The sequence below is a fragment of the Piliocolobus tephrosceles genome, chromosome 1 (genome assembly GCF_002776525.5).
Source record: "Piliocolobus tephrosceles isolate RC106 chromosome 1, ASM277652v3, whole genome shotgun sequence".
In the NCBI taxonomy this organism is placed as follows: domain Eukaryota; kingdom Metazoa; phylum Chordata; class Mammalia; order Primates; family Cercopithecidae; genus Piliocolobus; species Piliocolobus tephrosceles.
In genome coordinates, this window is record NC_045434.1 from 30,920,227 (window position 1) to 30,939,915 (window position 19,689).

At 36.2% G+C, this 19,689-nt stretch overlaps 1 protein-coding gene across 5 annotated transcripts in view; it reads left to right on the forward strand.

Annotated features, from left to right (window-relative positions):
• Positions 1 to 19,689, forward strand: part of RABGAP1L (RAB GTPase activating protein 1 like) — an 819,337-nt gene that overhangs the window by 116,595 nt on the left and 683,053 nt on the right. For all 5 annotated transcript variants that reach the window (XM_023207199.1, XM_023207198.2, XM_031935573.1 and 2 more), the window contains 2 exons: positions 2,157 to 2,259; positions 5,954 to 6,120. In XM_023207199.1, the coding sequence (XP_023062967.1) occupies positions 2,157 to 2,259; positions 5,954 to 6,120 (270 nt within the window). The remainder of the gene's footprint in view (positions 1 to 2,156; positions 2,260 to 5,953; positions 6,121 to 19,689) is intronic.

The window sequence follows — 19,689 nt, forward strand, 5'->3', positions numbered from 1 at the left end:
CCAGGCTGATCTCGAACTCCTGACCTCAGGTGATCCGCCTGCCTCGGCCTCCCAAAGTGCTGGAATTACATGTGTGAGCCACTGCACCTAGCCAAAAATGAGAATTTTTGATTCATAGTCCTGGATTCCTGGGAAAAACCTAACAGTAAGGTACCAAGAAAAGCAGAAAACTCAGTAGAACTAGGTTTCTTGGAACTGGAACATAATTTAAAATTTTAAATTAAAGTCCTAGAGATTCCTCAGAAAGTTTGTGGATCTTTACAATTAACCATATATTAACACTAGACCAGTAGCTGTACCCACAGTTAAAAATACATGTTATGTTGTAATCTAGCATACTCATAATGTGTGTTGTATGTGCAAAAAAGCAAAAGTAAAAGTTTCATGAAACAGTTTTACATGTACTGTGATTTCTGCTATTTTCTCTTCCACTTGCTCCCTCTCCCACTTACTGCCTCCCAGTATCTGCTTTTGTTTTTTGTCTGTATAATTTATAATTTTTAAGGGTTTTTTTTTTATGTTTGTTTTTTCCATTTCTCTTACCACTTAACAGTTTTTTAATACATTGTACTTTATATATTTTTTCCCTACTTCATAATTGTTATAACTTTGTCTTATATGTGGCCTATCATAGCCTGACTCCTCATGAAAACCTTTTAGCTTCCACTGGTGACTGCCCACTTTCTTTGGTATTTGTTGATTGAGAGATTTTGAGCACTCAAGCACAGCACAAGTTCTGATCTTGAAATGGATTGAATTCTTTTTGGGTCAGAAACCCGTTTCTGTTCCAAACGGAACCTTAATTAGGGAGTAGAGATGGAGGATAGAGGCCTGGGTACATGCCTCTGTGTGTGTGTGTGTGTGTGTGTGTGTGTGTCCTGTTCCAAACAGAGCCTTAATTAGGGAGTAGAGATGGAGGATAGGGGGCCTGTGTGCATGCCTGTGTGTGTGTGTGTGTGTGTGTGTGTGTGTGTAGAGGTGGAGAAAGAGACTGTAAACATATGAGTGTGTTGGTGAGTGGGTTTCATTTACAAATGACCTTGAGTGTATTTCATCTTTGGAATGCATGGTCCCTGCACTCAAGCTACACAATCTGATTAGTGAAGTATTACTAATACACTAGAAAAATATACATAGTAATTACCACATGACTGACACAATTTTATAGGGGGTTCAGAGAAACATCTGTGAATGGGTAATAATGAAAAAAGGAAAGTTTTTCTCTTTGTTTTAGTCTGACCCTTTTAACAGTCTCTATTAATGTGAGGAAATTGCTACAAAAATTGAAGTATTGTAGATACTGTTCATTTGCATTTGGAAATACTTGTATGCTGTGTCTTGTTCTTTCATGGAACAACCTCTACCCCTCCTCTCTCCACACACATAGCCACAAGCTATAAGTAGTCTTGCTTATAGGAGTTGCTGGCTTTTTTAGTGAGAGTCAAGAGCTGGCTTAGTAAAGTCTTAAAGAATGGAGGAGAAGAGGAAGGAGAGAAGGGAAGAAAGAGGGAGTAAGTGTAACAGTAGAGGGAGAGAGTTAATACACTTGGATGTTGCTTACAAACCAAAATTAGTTTCCTAATACTAATTTATGATTGTAAGAAAGTATACAAATATCTGACATACAGAAAATAGAAAAGTGTTAATTTTAAAGGTATTAATGGCTATAAACAAAACTAATATTTTAAGAATTCATTAAAAATTAGAATATTAGAAGAAAAATAACTTTCCCTACTGTGATTAGCTACTAGTTCAGTTTAACTGTCTTCAGCTAATTCTATATTTTTGTTTTAATAGAAACCATATACATCCTATGGGTATATGAAATTTGGACAGTTGGCATCAAGATCAAGTTAAATATAACTTTGTAACAATATTATGTTTTTGTGATTCAGCATGTAAGTGTATGCCTCCTTTTACCCAAGGGTACAGGGTACATGTCTTTAAGTAGAAACCGTGCTTGAAGAAAGCTGTAGAAGAATTTGATATTTAAATAAATGCTTTTGTAGGATGAAAAGAATTTACAGTGGATATAAAGCTCCTGCTTGACTGTAAATCCAAATTTTAATACATTGTATTGCTTAAAGTAAGATACAATTTAAAGTAGTGATTTTTTTGATATCTTTTATCAGTAATTACTGTTTGAATTTTTATAGGAATCCATGGGAAAGAGCTATGATGGGAGAGCTTATGTCATCACTGGCATGTGGAACCCCAATGCACCAATATTTCTGGCACTTAATGAGGAAACCCCAAAAGGTGACTTTTCTTAAAAGATCCCTTTTGTTTGCTTTACATTTTATATTATGATCAATGTTGTTTTGTCATGTTTTTAAAAAAATGTGGAACTCACTTAAAGTGGACATATTCTTTCTATTGAGAATTTGAGGTTCATTTTTATTCTTTATGCTTCTATGGGGGAAATCTCCACTATTTAAAAAAATCCTTCCCAAAAGATATGTGAATGATGATTATTGTTATTATTTTAAGAGACAGGATCTCACTCTGTTGCCCAGGGTAGAGTATAGGGGCATTATAGCTCACTGTAACCTCAAACTCTCATGCTCAAGCAATTCTCCCACCTCAGCCTCCTTAGTAGCTATTAAATAGAACTACAGGTGTGTGCTGCCAAGCATGGCTAATTTTTAAATTTTTTTTTTGTCATGCTTTGTTGCCCAGGCTTGTCTGGAACCTTTGGCCTCAACTGATCTTCTTGCCTCCCAAAGCACTGGGATTATAGATGTGAGCCACTGCACCTGGCCTAAATTAATTTTAATTTTATTTGATTATAGAGAAAGCATTTGGGCTTTGGTTTTCATATACCACTATAGAGTTGTTTCATTTGTGGAGATTAGTGATAGAAAAATATTAAAGAAAATGATGAAAAGGAAATATTTTGGAATTTTGAATATTTTAAAATTATTATTTTAACTATTTTTGCATTATAGTTTACTTATAGTTTTCCATTTATTAATTATTGGCTCCAGTCTTTTGGCCTTTGGGATGCTAGAATATATATGAAATATTTCAGTTGTAGCAAATAGCTTCTTCTTAGTTTTTTACATTTTCATATTATGTATGTCTAGTATTGAACAGAATGTATAAATGTTAGTCACATTTTTCATTTTTCCATTGTGTTTTTTCGTTCCTACTTCATCCAGATAGCTGTTAATTGCCTATGTTTTTTGCTCCTTCATCATCTACTTTTAAACTAAATTTAAAGTTTTACCTGGTAAGTTACATTCCTACCCTAAATGCTTTACTGTCATTAAACCGTTAATTCATATTTACAATATAATGGATCAGTTTGTTTTATCATTAATTTTGTATTTTTTAGTTTATACCCACAGTAGACTTTTCCTTAATGACAGGAAGCATTCGTGAATACTGATATGAAAATATAATATGTTTATGAAGGGCATTAAAATGATAATTATTCTTTCATTTCCTTAAAGAGAGTATTCACTATTTATATAAATCACATGCATTTGATCACATATTAAGCTGTCTAAAAACGAGGGCTAAAAAGAAAAAAAAGATTATATAAAATTTAACTTTTCATTTATTAGCAGTAAATAATTTTTAGATCCACAATTTGTTATTTCTGGAGATAGGCTTGCAAATACCTGTAACCTTCTTTCTTATACCTGTTCAGAAGGAAGCCATGAAAATGATAAAAATAAGCCAGTTGACAGTTTTGAAGAACAAAATAGAAGAATTTTGCATATCAAGTTGTAAAAATAGTTTTTATGTTTTTAATGTAACACCTAGTTTAGTTTCATTTTGCAATAAAATATACATTTGGTCCACAAATAAAAGAAAATTTATAATTTATTCTATTAAAATAAACTATATAATAGTATATTGTAATAATATTCTGGTCCAAAGTATACGTTTTAAATTTAAAATTATCTCATATGCCACACAAAAATGTTGCCCTGATTTTTAAAATTTCTAAATGATGTCCTTGAAATTACACATTACTCAGAAAATTTGTGATCAAATAAAGTTTGATATTTATGGAAGATGTTTAGGCCCTGAGAGATGAAAAGTCTTGGATCTTTGCACTGCAGTAAGATTCAGTTGAGTGTTATATTCTGTCTTGTGTTATTCTTACTCTTTTCTCTAAGGTCCTCCAGGTCAAGTACAATGTCTAACAAATTTTAGTTTCTCTTGAATTGGGAGGTATATTTAGTAAGACTGTAATTAGTAAGAATGTAATAAAATTGTTATTGAATTTAATATTAATGGAGAAGTAGCTGATGAATCTGAATGTTATATAATATTTAAAAACACTGTTGAGGGTTTCCTCTAATGGTAGCCTTGGTTATTTGGACTTTCCTTTAACAGAAAACTAAAAATTGTAGCGAAAATAAATTTTAAAAAATATTATAAAGGAATGAGGAAATTACAAAATAGTATGGAATGACCAGGCCATAGATTCAAAAACCTCAATGAGGCCAGGCGTGGTGGCTCACGCTTGTAATTTCAGCACTTTGGGAGGCTGAGGGGGTGGATCACCTGAGGTCAGGAGTTTGAGACCAGCCTGGCCAACATGGTGAAACCCCGTCTGTACCAAAAATTTTTTGAAAATTAGTTGGGCCTTGTGGCAGGCGCCTGTAAATCCCAGCTACTTGAGAGGCTGAGGCAGAATTGCGTGAGCCCTGGAGGCAGAGGTTGCAGTGAGCCAAGATGGCTCCATTGTACTCCAGCCTGGGTAACAGAGTGAGACTCCTCTCAAAACAAACAACAAAAACCTCAATGAATATCAAGCAGAGTAAATAAAATAAAATAAAATGAAATTCATGTTTCAACCCCTCATAGTGAAACTGAAGAAAACCTGCAGACACTGGCCTAGATGATTCTAGATTCAAATTAAAGGAAGGCTGTGGCCTAGTAAACATTTCAAATCATAACTAGAATTTTGGCTGATAACACATATCGTTGTTGTCTAAAAGCACTTGTCAGGACTCTGATATATGTGTATATATATTTATACACACACACATATAAAAATATATATATATATATGAAAACTACACAGGACTATTTCTTTGGAACTTTGATTAATGATTTTCCTGAAGGTTAATATGTATTACAACAATGAGGGTACTGAAAAATCTCTGGAGACTTTTCTTGAAGCATACAGCATGGAAGTATTTATATCAGTGACATGTGTTTTTTGAGACAAGAGTCTCACTCTGGTTGCCCAGACTGGAGTGCAGTGGTGCGATCACGGCTCACTACAGCCTCATCCTCCTGAGCTCAGGTGATTCTCCCACGTCAGCTTCCTGAGTAGCTGGGACTACAGACGTGCACAAACATGCCCAGCTAATTTTTTGTATTTTTAGTAGAGATGGGGTTTCGCCATGTTGCCCAGGCTGGTCTCGAACTCCTGGACTCAAGTAATCTGCCTGCTTTGGCTTCCCAAAGTTTTTTACAGTTGTAAACCATTGCGCCCAGCTTTTAGTCACATTTTATGTATGCAAGTTTAACATAGAGAAGGCTGAGTGTCTCTCTTGATTTGACAGTCCTTCCAGTGCAACTCATTAAACAAACCTAGTAATTTCTATTATCTTTTTTTATAAGATGAAGGGACAAATCTCTGTGATTTTCTAGAGGTTCTCTGGGAAATCAGATAGTTTTAGAGTAAAAGATATGCTTTATTATTGTATTCTATTTATTTTTATATTAAAGACCTAATTTGGGGAATGAAAAAAGAAAAACTGTCAGGTAATTTATTAATAGACACTTAGGATTATTAGTTCCTAAGAAACATGCTTGGAATACTTGCATACTTATTTAATCAAAATGTTAATAGAACATTTAAAAATAAACATAGAAGGTATTACAATTGTAAAGAACATTAATTCTTTCATAAGTGAGGAAACTTTGTTTAAAATAGTCAAGGAATAATAGAGCTAGCATAAAACCCAGAAACTTTCTACTACAGATAAGCGAGTATACATGACTGTGGCAGTGGATATGGTAGTCACAGAGGTGGTGGAGCCTGTTCGCTTTCTCCTGGAGACAGTAGTCCGTGTGTACCCTGCAAATGAGCGATTTTGGTATTTCAGCAGAAAGACTTTCACAGAGACTTTCTTCATGAGATTGAAACAGGTAGGACCTTTTTGTTCTCTTCATATAGTAACATACGTTTTTCTTTCCACACTTTTTTAATGCCAAGATAATTCCTGAAGTTGCAAAACAATACAATTCCTCAAATAAATCAAATGATATTTGAAGTCAACCAATAGAGTGTTTGAAAAATTCACATCTAGGTAATATTAGCTAAAAAACCCAGCTACTTTAATTATATACTTTCCCCTAGAAACCTGTAATGTATGAACCTTCTTAACAGAAATATTGACTCTGTATATAAAACAACTTTTCTACCCTTTATAAGCAATTACTTAATGCCAGAAAGGCAGTGCACAGAAATATCATATGCTTATAAAATTTTAATGAAAATGTTTCCAAGAAATACCTAATTTCTATAGTTATTTCTACCTGTAATATTAGATAGACAATATTACCTGAACATCTTGTTTGACTCATCAGTGAGGTTATAAAATTATTTTAATATTAAATGAACAAAATTATGGTTTCTATGATATCCTCAAATTAGGCAGTGTTAGTAGATAAAATATGTAATTTTTGTATTATAGCAAAGGAAGCAGATAATAATGAAAAATAACTTGAATACTAATCGTGTGAGTTTTTAAAAAATCAGGATAAAAATGCTCTGTTACAATAATGAACATCTTTTATATGCTGTTTTTGTTAGTAACTTCTGTTCTCCCAAGTTTTAAAATGCTTGCTGCTTCATATACTATAATATGTGAACTGCTGTGTGATAAAAGCAGGCATCAGCACAGGGAACAAATATAGAAGCCTCGTACCCATTTTCATATTACAAAAACTTGCCATGGATCATTTTGGCTTCATATACTATGTACTTGGAAATTCTTGTGGTTTTAAAAAAAACTTTCATAAAATTATTATGGCTGTTATTTAACTCAGTTTTTATTACTGTGTGAACTGCTTTTATAGCATATTGTAATGAAGGTTATATGAGCAATATTCAAACTTCAGTCTCCTGAGCATCTTTTAATATTTTATTATGAGATTTTTTTTCTCTGTCTTCCTTCCTCCCCATCCTTCTGTCCTTCCTTTTGCAAAAAAATAGCTTAGTTGTTATGACTATCCAATAATTCTTCAGTTTGAGCAAAATAATTATTCATAGTTGCATAATCGTGAATAAAGGAGCTGGGGTTGTCATTCTTCTAATGATGATACATTATACATTATAATGTAAATTATACTTCCTAGAGATCTGAGAAAAAGTTAGGTTTTCCCAGTTCTAGTACTTTTGACTGTCTCCAGAGAGAGAGAGAGAGAGAGAGAGAAGTTAAAGTAATTGTTAAAATTCATGTGAGTCATTATTGCAAGACCTGAGACTACAACCCCTTACCTTAAACCAGAGTATGCTGCTGTAAGGCCATACTAGCTTCTTTCTACAACTCCAGAGAGTGGGTTGGTTTGGGGTGGTTGATGGTAATCTGGAGATGTTGGTCTACACTATACAACATTAGTAGAAATAATGAATTAGGTGATTACCTAATGCAATTCAAAGTAACCTTTGAAAATCTGGGTCTAGGCCATTACTACTTTAAAGAAATAGAGAGAATACACTGATTTCAGTTCTAAGTGATTTAGACACCTAGAACTTTTTCTTTCATTCTGAGAGTGTTGGACTTATTGAATGAAACCAGAACTTGTCCTGTACCCAGACAGGATTAGACCAGACTCCTGGGGGCAACACCAAAGTAGATGAGATGCCCTGTTCCCCAACTGTTTTTTCTTGGCAGCTTTCTTCTCTTAAATATAGCAGGACTTTATGTGTGGGCAGTGGGGATGTATGAAAGTCTGCTTTGTTCCTGTTTAGTGTCCACTCAGGGCCAAATGGCATTTCATTTCATTCATTGTCCATTTACTGGGAGCAAGGAGAGCACTTAACAAGAGGACAGAAACTAGAGGCTGGGAAAGTAAACTAGAGAAAGTCCTTTTGTGCCCGGAATTTGTTCCTTCTGGTGAGTTCTTGGTCTCGCTGACTTCAAGAATGAAGCTGCGGACCCTTGTGGTGAGTGTTACAGTTCTTAAAAATGGTGTGTCCGGAGTTTGTTCCTTCAGATATTCAGATGTGTCCGGAGTTTCTTCCTTCCGGTGGGTTCGTGGTATCGCTTACTTCAGGAGTGAAGCCGCAGAGCTTTGCAGTGAGTGTTACAGCTCTTAAAGGTGGCGCGTCTGGAGTTGTTTGTACCGCCTTGTGGGTTTGTGGTCTCGCTGGCTTCAGGAGTGAAGCTGCAGACCTTCACAGTGAGTGTTACAGCTCATGAAGGTAGTGTGGACCTAAAGAGTGAGCAGCAGCAAGACTTACTGCGAAGAGCGAAAGAACAAAGCTCCCACAGCGTGCAAGGGGACCCAGGTTGCCTCTGCTGGCTCGAGTGGCCAGCTTTTATTCTCTTATTTGTCCCTGCCCACATCCTGCTGATTGGTCCATTTTACAGAGTGCTGATTGGTCCGTTTTTACAGAGTGCTGATTGGTGCGTTTACAAGCCTTTAGCTAGATACAGAGCACTGATTGGTATGTTTTTACAGAGTGTTGATTGGTGTGTTTACAAACCTTTAGCTAGACAGAGCACTGATTGGTGCGTTTCTACAGAGTGCTGATTGGTGCGTTCACAAACCTTTAGCTAGACACAGATTGCTGACTGGTGCATTTACACTCCTTTAGCTAGACAGAAAAGTTCTCCAAGTTCCCACTGGACCCAGAAACCCAGCCGGCTTCACCCCTCACCTTGACCCGAGGTCTAATGGGAGTAGACATTAATTAGGTGTAAGTGGGAAACACCAAGTATAAATGCCCAGACAACCAGAAAGACTGGGAAGCACAATAGTTGATGATGAAAGGCAAGTAGGCCCCTGGGCATGTGAAACTTTGCAGTCTACATTCAGAGTTCTTTTCTAAATCAACTTTATTGAGGTAGTTAGCATACAGTAAAATGCACCCATTTAACAGTACATTTTGATGACAAATTTATACATATGAATAACCACCACCAAAATTAAGATCCCTCACTCTTAAAAGTTCCATCGTGTCCTTGCAGCTAATCTTTCCCACCCTCAGCCTCAGGCAACCACTGATGTGCTTTCTGTCATTGTAGATTAGATATACAGTAACTGGAATCATACGCTTCTTTTATGTAAAAGCTTTCTTTGTGTAACAATGCTTTTGAAATCCATCCATGTTGTATGTCAGTTGTTAATCTTTTTATTGCTGAATGTTATCCCTTTGTATGGATGTGCCATAATTTATTAGATCATCTGTTGTAAATTTGAGTTGTTTCTGTTTTTGGTTAGTGTGGTTAAAGCTCCTATGTCTTTCTGTGTACATAGATTTTCATTTCTTTTGGGCTGATAACATTTCTTTTGGAATTGCTGTGTGGTATGGTAAGTAGAAACTGCCAAACTGTTTTCCACAGTGCTTGACCACTTTATTTTCCCTCCAGCAGTATATGTGTTTCCCAATTTCTCTTAATCCTTGCCAGCCTTTTAAATTGTGTTTAGTATTGTCAGTCTTTTAAATTGTAGCTATTCTTAGGGGTGTGTAGATGTATCTCATTGCAATGTCAATTTGTATTTCACATTGAGCAATGATTTTGAGCATTTTTTTCTTGTGCTTATTAATCATTCATATTTCTTCTTTATAAAATGTCTATCTAAAATTTTTGTCCACTTTTTGTTTGTCTTACTGAGTTGCAGGAGTTCTTTACATTTTCTGAATATATTTTCTTTTGTCAGATATGCATATTTCAAATAGTTTCTTCCTGACAGTGGCTTGCCTTTTTATTTTCTTAATGTCTTTTGAAGAACTGAAATTTTACATTTTGATAAAGTCATATTAATATTTTATTTTGTTATTTTTGCTTTTTTTGTGTCCTATGTAAGGAACTTTTACCTACCCCAAGGTTGTGAAGATGTTCTTTATATTTTCCTGTAGAGACTTTATAGTTTCAGGCCTATTATCCATTTTCTGTTAATTTTTATGTATGGCATGAAGGCTTGAGGTCATCTTCCCACACCTCTCTCATATGGGTATACAGTTGTTCCAGCATCATTTGTTGGAAAGACTCTTTTATCTATAGAATTAGTTTGTCTAAAATTAATTGACTGTAGATGTATAAGTCTGTTTCTGGGACACTATTTCTCTTCCATTGATTTCTCTGTGAGTACCACACAGTCTTGATCATTACAACTTTATATTATGTAATAAAGTCTGTGTTGTAAGCTTCCCAAACTTTCTCATTGTTAAAGTTGTTTTATTTGTTGCAGGTTCTTTGCATTTCCATCTGAATTTTAGGATGAGTTTGTCAGTTTGTAGAAAAATGCATGCCCAGGCTGGATGCAGTGGCTCTCACTGGTAATCCCAGGACTTTGGGCAGTTGAGGCAGGAGGATCACTTGAGGCTAGGAGTTTGAGACCAGCGTCGGCAACATAGCAAGACTCACTTTGTAAAAAAAAGTAAAATAAAATTATCCAAGTGTGGTGGTGCACACCTGTAGTCCCAGCTACTCAGGAGGCTGAGGTGGGAGGATTGCTTGAGCCCAGGAGTTTGAGGCTTCAGTCAGCCGTGATCATGCCACTTGCACTCCAGCCTGGGCCACAGAGTGACACCCCATCTCTAAAAAATAATAATAAAAAAAAGAAAAATGCATTCCCAGATTTTGACTGAGAATGCTTGGAATATGTATATGATTTTGGGAAGAGTTGCTTTTTTTTTTTTTTGACATGAAGTCTCAACCTGTCGCCCAGGCTGGAGTGCAGGGCACCATCCCAGCTAACTGCAACCTCAGCCTCCCAGGTTCCAGTGATTCTTCTGCCTCAGCCTCCCAAGTAGCTGGACTTACAGATACCCACCACCATGCCTGGCTAATTTTTGTGTTTTTAGTAGAGACAGGGTTTTGCCATGTTGGCCAAGCTGGTCTCGAATTCCTGACTTCAAGTGTTCCTCTCTCCTTGGTCTCCCAAAGTGTTGGGATTACAGGAGTGAGCAACTGCACCTGTCCTCTAAGAGTTGCTGTCTTAAAAAGAGTGAGTCTTCAATAAACATGGCCTATCTCATGGAATATCACTTCTTTTATTTAGCTCTTCTTTAATTTATCTCAGCAGTTATGTCACTTTTAGTATAAAGGTTTTACACATACTTTAATTTATCTCTACCTAGTTCATGAATTTTTCATCTCAGGGTATAATTGACAAAATGGAATAGACTTAAGGTGTACAATGCAATTATTTGATACATATATATAGTGAAATGATTACCAAAATCTAGTTAACACATCTGTCACCTCACGTAAGTTACTTTTTTGTGTGTGTGTGGAGAACACTTAAGATCTACTACTGTGTTAGCAAATTTCAAGTACACAATACAATATTGTTAACTATAGTCACCATGGACCATATTCATCTTATAACTGAAAGTTTTTACCCTTTGATCAGCATCTCACTTTTTCCCCCAAACCCCTTCTCCTGGCAACCACCATTCTACTCTCTTTCTATGAGTTTAACTTTTTTAGACTAGTTAAAAATGAGATCATACAGTATTTGTCTTCCTAGTCTAGCTTTTTTTTTTACTTAGCATAATGCTTTCCACCTTTACCCATGTTACTGCAAATGATAGAATTTTCTTCTTTTTTATGGCTGAGTCATATTCCATTATGTGCATGTATGTGTATATATATTCATTCATTCATTGATAGACACATTTCCATGTCTAGTGAATAATGTTGCAATGAACATGGAGTGCAGATATCTCAAGATACTGACTTTGTTTCCTTCAGATATATACCCAGCAGTGTGATAGCTAGATTATGTGGTAGCTCTATTTTATATTTTTTGAGGAATCTTTGTACTGTTTTTCATACTGGCTGTACCAGTTTACATTCCTACTATCAGTGTGCAAGGGTTCTGTTCTCACCAACATTTGTTATTTCTTGTCTTTTTTTTTTTTTTTTTTTTTCTGTGATGGGGTCTCATAATGTTGCCCAGGCTGGTTTCAAACTTCTGGGCTCAGCTGATCCTCCTACCTTGGCCTCCCAAAGTGTTGAGATTATAGGCATGAGCCACTGTGCCTGGCCGTATTTCTTGTCTTTTTAACAATAACCATTCTAATGGGTGTGAGGTAATATCTCATTGTGGTTTTGACTTGCATTTATTTCTTTGAAGATTAGTGATATTGAGCACCATATCATGTATCTGTTGGCCATTTGTATGTCTTCCTTGGAAAACTGTCTATTCCAGTATTTTGTCCATTTTCTAATTAGAGTATTTGGTTTTTTTCTTTTTTTTTTGCCATTGAACTGTATGATACACACACACACACACACACACACACACACACACACCCCTTATCAGATACATGTTTGCACATATTTTCCCCCTTCCATAAGTTACCTTTTCATCTTGTTGAATATTTCCTTTGCTATATAGAAGCCTTTTAGTTTCCTGTAGTTGTACTTGTTTATGCTTTTTTTGGCCTATGCTTTTGGGGTCATATTCAAAAAATAATTACCAAGACCAGTGTAAAGGAATTTTTCCACTGTATTTTATCCTAGGAGTTTTATGGTATCAGGTCTTAAATTTAAGTCTTTTTGTCTATTTTGAGTTAATATTTGTGAAAGATAAAAGATTGGAGTCCAATTTTTATTCTTTTGCAGATGAATATCTAGTTTTCCCAAAATCATTTATTACAGAACTACATATGTGTAGGCTTACTTCTGGGCTCTCAGTTTTGTCTCATTGGTCTGTGTGTTTTTATGCCAATATACTATTGTTTTGATTATTATAGCTTTGTAATATATAGAAATAAGGAAGTGTGATGCCTCCAGCTTTGTTTTGTTTTCTTTTCCAAGATTGCTATGGATATTTGGGTCCTATATGAATTTTAGGATTGTGAAAAATGCCATTGGGATTTTGATAGGGATCACATTGAATCTATAGATTTCTTTGGATAGTATGGACATTTCAACAATATTTTTTCAATCCATGAACATGAGATATCTTTCCATCTATTTGTGTCATTTTCAGTTTCCTTCATCAGTGTCTTACAGTTTTGTTTTTTGTTGTTTTGTTTTGTTTTGTAACGGAGTCTTGCTCTTTTCGCCCAGGCTGGAGTAGAGTGCTGTGATCTCGACTCACTGCAACCTTCACCTCCCAGGTTCAAGCTATTCTCCTGCTTTAGCCTCCTGAGTAGCTGGGATTACAGGTGCCTGCCACCACGCCTGGCTAATTTTGTACTTTCAGTAGAGACAGGTTTTTTATGTTGGCCAGACTTGTCTTGAACTCCTGACCTCAGGTGATCTGCCTGCCTTGGCCTCCCAAAGTGCTAGGATTATAGGCATGAGCCACCGTGCCCAGCCGATGTCTTATAGTTTTCAGTGTATGGATCTTTCACTGCCTTGGTTAAATTTATGTCTAAGGGATTTTTTGTTGGTATGCTACTGTAAATGGGATTTTTTTTACATTTATTTTTCAGATGGTTTGTTGATTTTATATAGGAATACAAGCAAATTTTGAATGTTGAGTTTGTACCCTGTAACTTTACTAAATTTGTTTGTTCTAACAGTTTTTTTTTGGTGGAGTCATCACAATTTTCTATGTAATAGGATCATGTCATCAACAAACAATTAAACTTTTTCATTTCCAATTTGGATGCCTTATCTTGCCCAGTTGCTCCTGCTAGGACTTTCAGTACTATGTTGAATAGAAGTGGTGAGAGTGGGCACCCTTGTTACTGTTCACCTGTGAGAATGATGTTAGCTGTGGGTTTGTCATATATGGCCTTTCTTATTTTTGGGGGTACTTTCCTTCTATACCCAATTTATTGGGCATTTTTATCATGAAAGGTTGTTGAATTTTGTCTTTTTTCTGAATCTATTGAGAAGGTCATATGATTTTTATGTTTTATTAATGTGGCTTATCACATTTATTGATTTGTGTATGGTGAATCATCTTGCATCCCAGGGATGAATACCATTTGATCATGTTGTATGATCTTTTTACTGTGCTGTTGATTTCAGCTTGCTAGTGTTTTGCTGGGAACTTTTGCACCTGTGTTCATTTGGATTATTGGCTTATAGTTTTCTTGTGATGTCTTTTTCTGGCTTTGGTATCAGGGTAATGCTGGCCCCATGAAATGAATTTGCAAGTATTTCCTCCTCCCCAGCTTTTTTTGGAGGAGTTTGTGAAGGATTGGCATTAAATGTTTGGTGAAATTCAGTAGTAAAACCATCAGGTCCTGGACTTTCCTTTGCTGGGAGACTTTTTATTGCTAATTCAGTCATCTTATTCTTTATTGGTCTGTTCAGATTTTCTGTTTCTTCATTATTTCATCTTGGTAGGTCGTATGTTTCCAGGATTTTATTTATTATTCCAGGTTATCCATTTTGTTGGCATATAGGTGTTCATAATAGTCTCTTATGATCTGTTGTATTTCTGTGGTATCAGTTATAATGCCTCTTCTTTCGTTTGTAATTTTATTTATTTGAGTCCTCTTTCTTTTTTTCTGGGTTATTCTAGCTAAAGTTTTGTCAAGTTTTATCTTTCCAAAAAACCAGCTTTTAGTTTTGTCCATTTTTCTGTTGTTTTACTATTCTCTATTTCATTTATTTTTACTCTAGTCTTTACTGTTTTTTCCGTATGCTAATTTGGGTCCAGCTTTTTCCCCTAGTTTGCTGAGATGTAAAGTTAAGTTGTTTGAGGTCTTTTTTTTTTTTCCCCCATAATGTAGACATTTATCAATATAAACTTTCCCACTTAGAACTTCTTTTGCTTTATCCCATAAGTTTTGATATGTTGTATTTCCATTTTATTTTTTCTTAGATATATTTTAAATTTTCTTTTGACCCATTGATTGCTTAGGAGTGTGTTCTTTACTTTCTATATATCTGAATTTTCCATTTTTCCCTCTGTTTTCATTTCTAGTTTTATATGTTTGTGATCAGAAAAGATACATGATATGATTTTAATTTTCTTGAATTCAAGACTTTTTTTGTGTGTCTTGACATATTTATTCTAAATATGTGTGTGTGTGACAAGAATGTGTATTTTGCTGCTGTTGGATAGGATGTTCTTTATATGTCTGTTAGGTCCGTTTTTTCTATAGTGTTGTTCAAATCTGTTGATTCCTTATGATTTTCTGCCTGCATGATCTATCTACTGTCAAGAGTGGCATAATAAAGTCCCCTCTATTTTTATATTGTCATTTATTTCTCCTTACAGTTCTCTTAATGCTTGCTTTATAATGAGGTGCCTTGATGTTACATGTATTACTATTTACAATAGTTAAATCTTCTTGATGAATTGACCCCTCTTTCATTATATAATGATCTTCTTTGTCTCTTGTGACAAGTTTTGACTTAAAGTCTAGTTTGTCTGATATAAATATAGCCACCCTGTTCTCTACTGGTTACCATTTGCATGGAATATGTTTTTCCATCTCTTCATTTTCAGCTAAAGTGAGTCTCTTGTGGGTAGCATATTCGTGGATCTTAATTTTGTATCCATTCAGTCACTCTATATCTTTCTGTTTTTGTTTTGAGAAGGAGTCTTACTCTGTTGCCGAGGTTGGAGTGCACTGGTGATGTGACCTTGGCTCATTGCAGTCTCCATCTCCTGGGTTCAAGTGATTCTCCTACCTTAGCCCCATGAGTAGCTGGGATTACAGGTGCACACCACCACACCTAGCTAATTTTTGCATTTTCATTATAGACAGGGTTTCACTGTATTGGCCAGACTGGTCTTGAACTCCTGACCTCAAGTAATCTGCCTGCCTCAGCCTCTCAAAGTGCTGGGCTTACGGGTGTGAGCCATAGCACCCAGCCTACTCTATATCTTTTGATCGAATAATCCTTTTACCTTTAATTATTGATAGGTAAGGACTTATTGTCATTTTGTTAATTTTTTAAATGGTTTGTAGTTCCTTCGTTCCTTTCTTTCTCTTTTGCTGTCTTTCTTTATAATTTGTTGACTTTTTGTGATGGTAGGCTTTTATTTCTTTCTATTAATCTTTTGTGTATCTACTACATGATTTTGCTTTGTAATTACCATGAGGCTTACATAAAATATAATTATTACATCTTATTTTAAGCCAGTAACAACTCAACTGTGGTTGCATACAAAAATTCTACACTTTTACTCCCCCATTTCTCATATTTTAGGTTATTGATGTTACAGCTTTTAATATTGTATGCCCATTAAAATTATTTTAGCTATAATCATTTTTAATATGTTTGTTTTTAACTTTTATACTAAAGTTGAAAGTGAGATACATACCACCACAAGAATATTAGAGAATTCTGATTTTGACTATCTATTTGTTTTTACCAGTGAGTTTTATACATTCATAAGTTTTTACATTGTTAATTAGTATCCTTTCATTTCAACTTGAAGATCTTTGGCATTTCTTGTAAGGCAGATCTTAGTGATGATGAACTCCTTTAGTTTTTGTTTGTTGAGGAAAGTCTCTCTCTTTCATTTCTACTGTACACAGCTTTGCCAGGTATAGTATTCTTGGTTGAGGGGTTTTTTTTTTTTCTTCTTCAATATATTGACTGTATTATTCCACTCTTTCCTGCCCTGCAAGGTATCTGCTGAGGAATCCACTTATAGTCTTACAAGGGCTCTTTTGTATGTGACAAGGTGCTTTTCTCCTGCTGTTTTCATAATTCTCTCTCTTTGACTTTTGACAATTTAATTATACTATGTCCTGGTGTAGACTTTTCAACCTGTTTGGAAATCTTTGGGTCTCATAAATTTGGCTGTCCTCTTCTTTTCCTAAATTTGGGATCTTGTCAGCCATTATTTCTGTATATAGATTTTTCAGTCTCTTTATCTGTCTCTTTTCCTTCAGATATTTCTGGAATGCTTATGTTGTTTTGCTTGATGGTGTTCCAGATATCCTTAGACTTCCTTCACTCTTTTTTTGTTTGTTTGTTTTTGCTTCTCTAACTGGCTACTTTTAAATGACTCGTCTTTGAATTCACTGATTTTTTTATTCTTCTGCTTGGCAAAGTCTGCTGTTGAAGCATGCTGTTAAAAAATTTTTAGGCCGGGCGTGGTGGCTCAAGCCTGTAATCCCAGCACTTTGGGAGGCCGAGACGGGCGGATCACGAGGTCAGGAGTTCGAGACCATCCTGGCTAACACGGTGAAACCCCGTCTCTACTAAAAAATACAAAAAGCTAGCCGGGCGAGGTGGCTGGCGCCTGTAGTCCCAGCTACTCGGGAGGCTGAGGCAGGAGAATGGCGTAAACCCGGGAGGCGGAGCTTGCAGTGAGCTGAGATCCGGCCACTGCACTCCAGCCCGGGCGACAGAGCGAGACTCCGTCTCAAAAAAAAAATTTTAAATTCAGTGATTGTATTCTTCAACTTTATGATTTTTTTGAAGAGGGTACAGGGTCTCACTCTGTCACCCAGCCTGGAATGCAGTGGCACAATCGTAATTCACTGTAACTTCAAACTCCAGGGCCCAAGTGATGATCCCACCTTAGCCTCCCAAATAGCTAGGACAACAGGCATGAGCTACCACAGCCACCTAATTTTTTAAAAATTATTTTTATGGGGACAGGGTCTTGGTATTTTGCTTAGGCTTGTCTTGAATTCCTAGTCTCAAGAGATCTTCTCGCCTTGGCCTCCCAAAGTGGTAGGATTATAGGCATAAGCCACTGTGCCTAGCTGGATTTTAAAAATGGTTTTTATTACTTTGTTGAACTAGAATATTGATCCAGACTTTTTTTTTTTTTGAGGCAGAGTCTGGCTCTGTGGCCCAGGCTGGAGTGCAGTGGTGCAATCTTGGCTCATTGCAAGCTCCACCTCCCGGGTTCCCGCCCTCAGCCTCCTGAGTAGCTGGGACTACAGGTGCCCGCCACCATGCCTGGCTAATTTTTTGTATTTTTAGTAGAGACGCGGTTTCACCGTGTTAGCCAGGGTGGACTTAATCTGACCTCGTGATCCGCCCGCCTCGGCCTCCCAAAGTGCTGGGATTACAGGTGGGAGCCACCGCGCCCGACCTGATCCAGACTTTTACATTACCCATACCTTTTGTTGTTTCTGAGCTGCAGCCGGAAATTGCTGGGTGGTTCATGGGAACAAGCAGGGTTAGTCTAAAATGTAGGCAAAATCTTAAAAACAACTAGTGAGTTTAGAATTTAATGGCAAATATAAGTTTTGAAACATGATTTCTGTCTGTCTAGTCCTCATGTTGTTAAAAAACCAATCATCATAGGACTGAGTGGTTTGCAAAATAGACTTTACTTTATACTTGGCCTGATTATTTACATAAAGTACATCAAGAATAATTATTTCTACATAGGCCTTTTGGATTGACTTTGATGGAAGTTTGTTCCACAAGGAATTTCAGATAAGACCTTTTAAAGCTGAGCCCAATCATGGGTTTGTATCTTCAAACACCTGTGAGTTGAGTGATTCTCTCCTCTTAGGGTCCCAAGATAAACTTGGAGCTTCTGGACCTATTAGAAAGTGACATTCTTTACTGACCACAGGTCAGGAACTCTGTACAGGGACTGTGTAGACAAGGGTAGGAGGCCAGTTTCCCACTGGGCTTTTATGGGCTCTGCAAGTTGAGATTGACTCAGTCTCAGTAAAGTAACCACTTTCTCCAATTGTGTTCTGTTGTGAAAGAAAAATGAATTCTTACCACACTGATGCAAACAACTATATTGCCATAAGAAGACTCACAGATGGTTTCCAAATTCTGGCAGAACCAGACAGAGAGAAACAAACATGCTCCAAATCTTGATCATAGGAATATACCTTACTCAATTATTGAAGGCCATAAATAGTTCAAAATAAGTTTCCTTGACTCTGAGAAACAAAGCATGGATCAACAGTATTCCAAGCAAAAGTCAAAAAGGTTTCTTCAGCTTTATGAGTTCAGTGTATTTAGTTAACTCTTGATTTGCTTGATATTCATGAATATTTCAGCTCTTTGTGAGTCCTGTACATTTCCCTTTATTAAAATATTATAGTCTCCAAAGTTATTAGAAGTCTGTTTGAGAGCAACTGTGCTATGGCTTATTATAAACCATCTTTTGAAAAGGATTAAAATAAGACAACAATTGTCTGTCAATAGCAAAATATCCAGGGTAGTTACAGTTACAAACACAATTAACAAAGAAGTGTGGTTATTTCTGTGGTTTATGATAACTTAACATTAATTATGGTTGACAGCATATACTTAGACATTAGAATTTTAGAAATCCCATATGATTTTTGAACTTATATTAGCATTACAAAAATACGACCTAAAGAAGGTTGAACATCATTTTGGCAATCTCGTGTACCTAAACATGTCAAATAATCCTGTTTACCTCTCATTTGCTGGACACTTCAGGGCCCCCTGAAGTATTTGAAAAGCCAAGTGGTGGCTGGGAATAGTGGCTCATGCCTGTAATCCCAGCACTTTGGGAGGCCAAGGCCGGTGGATTGCCTGAGGTCGGGAGTTCAAGACCAGCCTGGCCAACCTGGAGAAACCCCATCTCTACTAAAAATACAAAATTAGCAGGTTGTGGTGGCACATGCCTGTAATCCCAGCTACTTGGGAGGCTGAG